General features: G+C 39.0%; 1 protein-coding gene and 1 long non-coding RNA gene across 4 annotated transcripts in view; one reads left to right on the forward strand and one right to left on the reverse strand.

Annotated features, from left to right (window-relative positions):
* Positions 1 to 10,963, forward strand: part of LOC143272947 (uncharacterized) — a 100,212-nt gene that overhangs the window by 19,021 nt on the left and 70,228 nt on the right. The window lies entirely within an intron of this gene.
* Positions 1 to 10,963, reverse strand: part of Bbox1 (gamma-butyrobetaine hydroxylase 1) — a 51,269-nt gene that overhangs the window by 4,298 nt on the left and 36,008 nt on the right. For all 3 annotated transcript variants that reach the window (XM_042275887.2, XM_042275888.2, XM_042275886.2), the window contains 2 exons: positions 8,559 to 8,664; positions 1,036 to 1,232 (listed from right to left, as the gene is read on the reverse strand). In XM_042275887.2, the coding sequence (XP_042131821.2) occupies positions 1,036 to 1,232; positions 8,559 to 8,664 (303 nt within the window). The remainder of the gene's footprint in view (positions 1 to 1,035; positions 1,233 to 8,558; positions 8,665 to 10,963) is intronic.

The raw sequence follows: 10,963 nt of genomic DNA on the forward strand, positions 1-10,963 counted from the left end.
CATACATACATACGGAGAGAAAGAAAGTTAGTTGAGTATGTGAAAAAGAAAAAGAAAACAGAAAGAAAAGCACTATAATTAAGAATGAAGGACCAGGCCGGGCGGTGGTGGCGCACGCCTTTAATCCCAGCACTTGGGAGGCAGAGGCAGGCGGATCTCTGTGAGTTCGAGGCCAGCCTGGGCTACCAAGTGAGTTCCAGGAAAGGCGCAAAGCTACACAAGAGAAACCCTGTCTCAAAAAACCAAAAAAAAAAAAAAAAAAAGAATGAAGGACCAACCTTGTCAAGGAAAATAAGATGTTTCTTATCATGTACTCACACCAAAGTCAGAAAAAGGATAGTATAAAATGGTCTATATAGGACCATTTTATGATTAAAATGATTTCTATTGACTTGGCACTTTCTGAGGGATGTTTCATTCTTAGTCCATGTGGCTAAAATAAGACAGATTCTGCTCCAGAGATGCACATGGGATCTAGCTATGGCCAAGCAGCATTCTGCAATCCCCTGGTAGGTCATCCTGGTGATTGTCTCATGGACAGACTTAGACAGCACTGGGCAGAGAGTCATTCAGATGTGCCATAGTTTTTGAAAAACAAATGTTATCCTTGTGATGTGGTTGCTAGCACGAAGGATGATGAAATATTTGGAGCATGTGAGAATTCTTTGAAAATGAAGCCAAAACAAGATGACAAAGTTAAGAAGAAAAAAACCGACAGCTTCTGGGTGACAGGACTTAATTCCTGGACTTATCTATTCCCCCTTATATTCTTTCACTCCCAGCTGTAAACTTTCTAATATCTATAATCACATCGAGAAGGCAGAGTTTATACTTAGTAATGAAGTATGGATTAATTCTTAGTTACCCAAAAATCTAATATTGATTGATAAAAAATTTCATGTCATTTGGTAACATTTTTATGCATTTTTTCTTTTTTCTTCTAGCAATATATTAAAGCAAAGCTTCAGAGTTAATCAAGGCTTTCTGCTGTTTAAACATCAGTTTCAACTATAGGAAATTTATAGGACTACTCACTCTATAATCTTGTGTTTAGATTGAACAGAGAAATCACAGTAATCCACTCCAATGTCTGTAAAATCCACGAAGGTGGAGGACAGAATGTGGAATGCCTGAGGATTCTTCTCCTTGAGCTTTTGGCATACATTAAACCCATCTACAATTTCAGAATCACCTCCTGTGACTGTTTGCTTTATACAGTGCAGAAGCTGAACCTATAAGGAGAAACAGAGAAATAGGTAAAGATAATGGCACTCACTTAAAAAAACTACTATGTTAAATATTCAAAAAGATACAAGTAGATAAAAATTAATAAAACAAAAAACATCTATTCTCTGATTCAGTATTGAGAGGAAGTAGGGATGAAAAAGTTGCCTACAAAAATGTGACATAATTCAAGTCTGCTGCAGTTGAAGACATGGATGTAGGAATAAGGTTCACAGATTACACCAGCTGTAGGCAGGGAGCAGAGCATGCTGCTACAGGCAGGGAAGGCAACAGCAGAGGCAGTTTTAACCTGGGCAGAGGAGTGTGGGTAAGACTTGAGTTCCATAAAAGAATGAGGTCATAAATAGGTGACTGGGCTGATAGGTCTGAAAAATATATAGCTTACTGAATAATGAAAAGATTGGCTATAGCAGAGGGTTATAATGGGTGGATTGAAAAGATAACTGGGCTTTTGTCATAAACAGTCTGAAATGTGAGATGAAGGATTCTTGTACTTTCTGTTGTGCATAAAGGACATTGACTCTGGAGATCACATGGGTTGAGCTGAAGAATAATGTGTCAATCCAGTGGTGTCTCACAGACACTCTAATTTTAAGATGGGAACAAGCTAGGCCATAGCTACCTGCACCTCTAACGAGACAGTTCAGGCTTGAAGACGTCAAGGGACTGAAGTAGGCTGTGACTGGGGGAGGAGGATGAGTAAATACAAGAAACATTGTAAACGGTGACCAAATGGGGAAAGTTTTAACGTAACCGTGCTTTAGCAGAACATGGTGAGCATATTACAATTTGACAATCAAATCAGAAAAACTGAAAGAGTTGTTTTGTGAGTAGAGTTTTCATAGATTTTGTGACTCCTTTTGGTAGGTTAGTTTGAGTGATTCTAGATACCCAAATTTAGAGCCTGGTTTTCTGCTTGAAGGAACTAATGGTGTTCTCTTGGGAAAACTTCACTTTTACTGATTCTAATACATTTTAAATTATTTTCTCACTGATTTCTCATAGAATAAAAGAATAAAATGTGATATGTATACTTGGGTGGATATCAGTTTTAGTGAAAAAATATTCATTTAGCTTGGTTTTTCCTCCATAGCTGGTCTAGAACAGTGGTTGTCAAGACTTTCTGCAGGGACAGACTTGCTCTTCTTTGTTATGTAATACAGTAACCACCAGTTCCACATGGCCATTGTACACTTGAAATATAGTTATTGTAACTAAATAATGTAATTTGAAATTGTATTTAATATTTACTTTTTGTACATGTCTATGTGGTGTGTGTGTGTGTGTGTGTGTGTGTGTGCATGTTTGCATGCATGTGGGTACATATGCATGTGGTATATGTGAGCATGTGCACATGTGTGCAGAGACACAAGGCTAGCATTGGGGATTTCCCTCCATGGCTCTCCACTTTATTCATTGAGGCAACATTTCTTAGTTGAACCCAGGTCTCACCAATAAGACTAGCTAGCAAAGTAGGTTGATCAGGAGATCCCGTGTGTATGTTTTATAAGTGCTGAAATTACAGGAGGGCTACAACATGGGGATCCAAACTCTGGCCCTCACACATGCCTGGCAGGTGTTTTATCCACTGAGCCACAGGGGGTTGCTGTGGGACGGTCTGTATGTCAAATTGCTCTGATTGGTCAATAAATAAAACACTGGTTGGCCAGTGGCCAGGCAGGAAGTAGGTGGGACAAGGAGAGAGGAGAGTTCTGGGAAGGAGAAGGCTGAGGCGGAGAGACACTGCAGCCGCCGCCATGACCAGCAGCATGTGAAGATGCCGGTAAGCCACCAGCCACGTGGCAAGGTATAGATTTGTGGAAATGATTAATTTAAGATAAAAGAACAGTTAGCAAGAAGCCTGCCACGGCCATACAGTTTGTAAGCAATATAAGTCTGTGTTTACTTGGTTGGGTCTGAGCGGCTGTGGGACTGGCGGGTGACAAAGATTTGTCCTGACTGTGGGCAAAGCAGGAAAACTACAGCTACAAATGGCGCCCAACGTGTTGGCAAGAGTTTCTACCTAAAACCTGAGAAAAGATTCTAAAATGGAGCTAAAAACAGCTTCCTAATTGTGTCTCTCAAATGAGCGGCAGCTGCCGGTTTGAGCTACTTGTGCGTTCCTGGTGTGTGCGCTTAACCTGCAGTAAGGCGGAAATGAGGCCTCTGCAAGTGGCACATTAAGCTGCATGGTGGATTTAGCCTTTGCTAGTACAAAAAAAAAAAAAAAAGAGGTTTCTGGGCTACACGCTGCTTGGATAAAAGCACAGACCCACGATGGCTCCCAGAGCTGGCGGAAAACGTACCACCGCCATGTTGGGAAGCTGAAGTGGGCGGAGCCAGCAGCCACAGTGCTAAGAAGGCTGCAGTTTAAAGCAATAGGCTCAAGGTAATAAAAAACATAAGCCACATAAAGATGGCTACCACACAGAGAATCTGGATTATGTTCTCTTTGATATTTGTAGCTGAAGAAAAACATTTGATTGCAAAAGCTGTTGAGTTATGCCAAAATGTGTGTTTTAAAGGTACCTTAACTTCAAAATTTGGATGTAAGGATATGTTGCTTTGGAAAGGAGGCTCTGTTTTTGTTTCTACAGAAAGCCAAAGGCTATGGATTTGTTCCAGATTAAGATACATCAGGTTTGACCAGCCAAGACCACCTGAAAGGTCTCCGATGACACCATGGCCCAGATGATCCAACATCCAGAATCGTTTCAAGGCAACTGGCTCAGACAATACGGTCTCACGGACTACTCCATGATCCTAAAATTTTCTTTGTGTCCCCATAAGATACAGCGCCCCCCTCCAGCAGGAAGTAGTAAGAGAAGCTACACCCAAATTCCCAAATATACCAAGCTGACTTTGGAGATGTGTAAAAGTTAAAACCTTCCTTTTAAAAAAAAAGAAAGGGGAAGTGCTGTGGGACGGTCTGTATGTCAAATTGCTCTGATTGGTCAATAAATAAAACACTGGTTGGCCAGTGGCCAGGCAGGAAGTAGGTGGGACAAGGAGAGAGGAGAGTTCTGGGAATTCTGGGACTGTGGGCAAAGCAGGAAAACTACAGCTACAGGGGGTTTGCAATTTTTATGATTTTATACACAAGTTGTTCTCAAATGATAATTGTGTAATGTATGTTACTATTTTATAATAGTACTTAGAACTTGATAAATTTATCTTAATTTTGTAGGTGGAGTGATTGAAATACAGAGGTGTCAAAGTTCACAATTAAAAATTCAGTTAATATGTGATAAAGATGCCATTCAAACTTTGACACATTGGTCACAAGTCCCAAACGCAGAGAATTCCTTTCCTTTCAGGGAATCCATTTATAGAGCTCTTAGAAATCCAGTCTCACTAGGTGGTGGTGGCGCATGCCTTTAATCCCAGCACTTGGGAGGCAGAGGCAGGCAGATATCTGTGAGTTCAAGACCAGCCTGGTCTGCAGAGTGAGTTCCAGGACACCAGGGCTACACACAGAAACCCTGTCTCGAAAAAAAAAATCCAGTCTTAGGTGTTCATTTATATACATATATATGCAAAAAGTCAATTGTTATTTCCCAATGTTGCACAATAACTCAAACAGATTAATAATGATTACATCTTTAAATGAAGGCAAATTTTAACATTGAAAAATATGTGCCTTAACTGATCAAACCATTTTAGAAAATCTCAGTAGGTCAAGAAGAGATCAGGCTACACTGACAAAACAAAGGAGAAAGAGCCATGTCAGCTGCAAGTCTGCAGAGTTCCAGCAAACAAGGACACAGCATTGTCCTCAGGGGAAATCACAGCAGTTAAATTATTTTGGATTTTGCTATAATGATCCCACTGATTCAAATGTTAGTTTTAAGATGGCCAGTTGGTATCTTTTCCATCTGGCTAGGCCAAATAATATCTCCTTTTTTTATAGTTATATTTTAACACTATCTTATAAAAGAAAATAGATTATGAAGCCTGACAATATTTTTACCACTAATTCAAAGGCTAAATATACTCCTGTCATGTATAAAACCCAATTTTATTTCACATAAATCATTCAGAATAAAAAAATTCCTTTCTAAATATTTCCTTATGGAAGCATGTGACTTTTGGCCCAGAGAAAAAAGTGAGCAAAGTCACATCTGTGTATCATTTAAGATATGTTTCCTCATGCTGATCAAGCTGAACCCTCACTAGGAAACTCATTTTCCAGATCATTTCAAATATACTGAAAAGGACATTTACCTTTTCCATTTGTTAAAGCAAAGATCAAACTTTGGTATTAAAAATTCTTCATAATTTAAAATGGAAGCTGCACAATAAGACAGACAGCTTATGTGTGTTGATCTGTTAGGATGAAAACATACCAGGGTTCATTACTTAAAGACCATAGAAAGTCGTTGGCTCTGGACACCTCCTTTGCCATTCCACACTTCATGGCTTCTCTAGAGCAGATCTCTCATGTCTCTATTTGTGCACAAGATGCTTTAAATTTTGACATATAAAGAAGTACCAGGTCCAGTTACTGTCCTTGAAGAGTTTTGTAAAATATGACAGTGTCTACAAATAACCTATCACACCACATACTATGGAAGTTAGTAACTCCAGTTCTGGATCATACTGGTGTGTGAAAAATGTAGGCAGAGATGCATGTCCAAGTCCAGGTTCCTCATTAATTAGTTGTCATTTTAGAAAAGCCTTCTGCTTTATGTCCTCATCTACCACTGCAGGGCATGATCAAGCTTGTCAACCTTAAAGGACTTCTAAGAGAGATCACGTAAAGAAACTGAAAACTCTGAGAAAGTGTAAATGCTTTGTTGTTATACTTCAGTTATATTTAGGAAGCCATTTAATCATTTTTCCTTGGGATTTCAGTTTTAGCTTAGATTAAATTCAGAAAGAGCAAAGCACAATTTAAAAGTTCAAGTAAGACATGTAGTTATTCAGCTCCATTTTTAAAGTTGCTCTACATTCAATATCTCCAAGCAATCGTTAGCAGGCAGGATGTGTTGAGTGGTTTGGCCTCCCTGATCCATGTTCAGAACAAGCCTCACTGTTACTCTCCTTCTCCATCTCCCACCCATAAAGGTGATCAGAGGAGTCATCTCTCTGTCATCATTTGGTTCAGAGAAACCATGTGGTGTTTTACAATCAGTTTAATAATTTAAAACATATGAAGCCAAATACTAGACCAGCTTAGCTAACTTATTCTGGCAAGAACAATGTGTAAGAAGCAGGGCACAGGGAAAACACGTTCAGTTAAGATGATGACCAAGAGGAATTCATTTTGAGTTTTGGCCCATTTATGCTTAATTAACTTGAGAATTGTCCAACTTCTTATCTACATCTGAGGATACAGATTTGTATGCAGTTGTTTCAGCTCAGTTCAATTTAGCTAAAAACGAAGAGCTACACTCTCTTTAGTCTCCTGACCATCTGCTTTTTGGTTTAAGAAAATAATGATTTTGTAAAAATGTATTTGGTTTGAAAGATGATGATTTGTAAAGATGGAGACAGAAAGTGTCCAGTCAGGATTCTCCTGGGTAAAACTGCTATGCACAATGCATCTTCTTTGGCAAGGAAACTTGTGGGTGGGATAGGAGAGGACTTCCAATACTAGCATGGTTGTTTTGCTCCTTTGCCGATATCCCTTTACAATGCATTTTTTCAGTTTTCCATGTGAGCATCCCACTTTCTTATCCCCTCTGTCTGGGCTAGCCTCACTAATTGCTTAGATCAATAAAACTTCACTGAAGGGACCTTATGCTGATTTCTGGCCAAGGTCCCAAGAACTCACAATGCTTTGGCTTCCCCATGGAAAATGTTGCCAGTTGCCATGTGAGAAAGCCTAGGCTAGCCTGTTGGAAGATGATAGACTAGGGGGAACAGAGGCAAACCATCTCAGCATCATCTGAAGTGAGCTCTTTTCTAGCCAACCTAGCAGCTGCCAAGAGCCAGATGACTGAAAACAATAACTGCTTAGCCGAGTGCAGCCCAAATAGTAAAAACACATGTGCTGAGTATCTAGCTGTTTATTATAATAATAATAAGTATTCATTATTATTCTTTGTCACTACCAAAGATTGAATACAGAGCCTCATGTATGCTGGTCAAGAACTCTTACCATTGAGATACATCCTCCCCAGTAGTATTTTGTTAAACTTTTAATTTTATATGTACTGTCCATCAATTCAACTTCGTGCTTGCATGATGCATGCATTCGATGTGAAGGTGTACACATGCCCATGTGCGTGCATGAGTAGGCTGGATCAGGATGCCAAGTATTCTTTCTCTATTGGCTTTTCTTGTAAGTTGTTAAATTGAATAGGGGTGTGTGTGTGCGTGTGTGTGTGTGTGTGTGTGTGTGTGTGTGTGTGTGTGTGTGTGTACACCACAGGTCAACATTGGTTTCTTCCTCAATTACTCTCCTGTAGTGGTAGCCGTTCCAGCTTTGACCTGGAAATACCACCCCCTTTGAGGCTTCGGTAATTGTCATGCCTAAAAGGTGGAGCCGAGAGAGGACCCCTGAAGACCCGAGATCCAATGGGAGAGCTCGCTTGGTTCTTGGACCCTGGACTCTGGAGGTAGACCCAGCAGAGTTCTCCAGAGAACACCACTGGACTAAGCTACACCTGTTCCAGATCCTGTAACCAGTCCCTTCACTTGTAAGTTATCCCACAAAATAAGCCTCCCTTTTAAATATGTGGAGTTGCCTTAATAGTTTCACCAATACTCTCCACCTTGTTTTAGGGACAGGGTTCCTCACTGAACTTGGAGCTCACCATTCAGTTACACTGGCTGTCTTGCATGCCCCAGAGCTGGGATTACAGACACACATACATACCTACACCTTTTTACCTGGGTGACAGGTGTCTGAATGCAGACCCTTACATTTGTGTAGCAAACACTTTTATCAATTGAGTCAGCTCAAAAACCCTGAACTTGAAAAGATTTTAATTCATTTGCTGATACAAATGATGGGCATGTGACGTCACACTGTGTTTCCACAGTTCATTCTCTTTTAACTCTAGTGGGAGTGATATATGTACAGAAACATCTCAAGATCTGTCTTGGCAAAGCAAAAGTGCTCCAATAATTATTTCCAAGAAGAAATAAAGAACTGATTTTCAAAAAGATGAGTGAAAATATCCCTTTCCTTTTAAAACGTGAGGATGTTCAGGACTTAGGCATGAGATGTTGGTGAGTTCAGATTGTTTTTCAGAAAAGAAGATGTACGTAAGACAAATCCAGTGGTGAGTTATATAATCTAGACAGTCCAGAAGAACATTTTCCCTTGGCCTGGCTTGTGGAAAATGTGATGAAGCTCACCTTACCCCAGGTGGATGATGGAGAGCTGGGTAGTCAGTGTGGAAGCTGAGCTTCCCAGTTGTATAAGCCACATTGTTGGCATCAATTTTGTCCTGCACTTGCCAAGTGTGTCTGCAAAATACAAGAAACATGTGTTTTAAAAGGTTGATACTAAGCCAGAGGAAATGTGTTACAATGCATTTGCCCTGTGAGGGGAAATGGAAACTTTCCATTTTATGAAATAATTAACATAATGACTGAGAGCCAGAAAAAGTTTAGCCTTTCTTTCTCTTAAGTGACTCTTTCAGAACCAGCATTTCTATATTTCTCCTGTCAAGACACAAAAGAACAATGCACAAACTAGTCTCTCCTAGAGGATTGGTAGAGAGGTGTATATGTGATTATGAGTCATTTTTAAAAGCTTAACCCATATGAGTCACTGCAGAAAATTCATACAATATAAAATGAACAATTATAAAGTGAATGAGTTCTTGGCACTTAGTACCTCTAAATGGTAGCAACACTATTGTGCAGGGCTAGTCTAAAAACATTAGGTCACTCATAGCTAAGACTGTGTAGTGGTTTGAATGAGAATGTCCCCCATAGGCACAGATATCAGAACACTTGGTCCCTCATTGGTGGTGATATTTGTGAGGTTTATGAGGTATGGTCTCATTGAAGGAATTATGTTACTGTGGTAGACTTTGAGAGCTTAAGACCTCACTCTACTTACAATTTTCTCTAAGCTCTCAGCTTCCTGTTCCTAATACCATACCTGCTCATGCTGTCACAATGGATTATTAACTCTCTAGAACTTTAAGTCCAAATAAACCTCTCCTTCTATAAGTTGCTTTGGTCATGTTTTTTTTTTTTTTTTTTTTTTTTTTTTTTTTTTTTTTTTTTTATTACAGCCATAGAAAAGTAACAGTTTAAAGCTCTTATTTAGTGAATAGTTTCTTCCCATTCTGCTCTCCTCTAGATCCTTGAGAATCACTGATCTGCTCTCTGTCTTTATGAGTTTACCTATTTTGAATATTTGATATATGTGAGGTTGTACAGTGTTTGTCCTTTTGTGCCTGACTTCTTTCACTCTGATAATGTTTTTAAGATTCACTCATGGTGTTAAAGTATATCTTATCACATCAATTCCCTTTATACCTGAAACATTCTACTGTGTTCTGCTGGGTGGTTGAATTCTGTACTGCTTGTATGCAGAGAACATAATGTGCTTATCTATTTTTCATTGGTGTGTCCATTTGGGCTGTTTCTACTTTTTGGTTGTTACAAGTAGTGCCAGTCTGGATATATGTAATGTACTTATTTGAGCACCTGTTTCTATTTTTAAAATATATCCATAAGAGTACAATGGAAGGTCATACACTTGTTCTGTGTTATATTGTTTGAAGAATGGCCAAACTGTTTTCCATAACAGCCGTACCATTTTAATTTTGACTAGCAAGGTTTGGGGTTTTCAAGTCCCTCACACCCACACTTAGACTTTACAGTGTCTGGTTTTAGAAACATTGTTATTATGGTATACCCAGTTAATGTTGTGTGATTATGGTTTTGATTTTTATCTTCCTAAAGACCAATTATATTGAGTATATCATAATGTGTTTGCTGGGCATTTATGTGTCTTTGTAGAATTATCTACCCAAATTCCTTATTTTTAGATTGAGTTATATTTTTGGTTGAATGACAATAGTTCATTATATAGCTAGGATATCAGACTATTGTCATGATCTGATTTGTGAAAACCATGTATTTTATAGTTTTTTCATTTTCTTGTAAGTTTGAAAATGACTGATTTATATTACACATATGTATGCATTCCTGAGTATGAGCACCATATGCATGTGGTGCCAGAAGTGGATATCAGGTACCCTGGAATTTGAGTCACAGGTGGTTGGGAACCTCCTAATGTGAATGCTAGGAACTGAATCTGGCTCCTTGGCCAGAGCTGCTACTATGAATGTCTTTTGATGCTCATAGGCCTTTAATTTTTGTGAAATCCAACTCTTCTGTGTTGGGCATGCTTTCGGTGTAATAGTTACAAACCCATTACCCAAGCCATGATCACTAAAATTTACCTGTGTTTTTTTTTTTAATAAGAATTGTGTTGATTTATAGCTTTTATTTTTAGCTCATTGATCCATTTCAGTTAATTTTTTTTGTATGTAGTCTGATGTAGAGGATCCAATTTCATTCTCTTACCAGTGGACACCAGCTGTCTAAGCACCCTTTACTGGAGACACAGTTATTTCCACATTGAATATCCTTGATATCTCTGACGGGAGTCAGTTGGCTATAAGGAATAGGTTTATTTCTGAACTCAATAATTCATCTGATTTATTTGTCTGCCCTTATTCCAGCAGCACCCCCATCCACAGTGATTATCGCAAATTAGCTTTGTCTACTTTTAGCCCCTTGA

The sequence above is a fragment of the Peromyscus maniculatus genome, chromosome 4 (assembly GCF_049852395.1).
Source record: "Peromyscus maniculatus bairdii isolate BWxNUB_F1_BW_parent chromosome 4, HU_Pman_BW_mat_3.1, whole genome shotgun sequence".
NCBI classification, from domain to species: domain Eukaryota; kingdom Metazoa; phylum Chordata; class Mammalia; order Rodentia; family Cricetidae; genus Peromyscus; species Peromyscus maniculatus.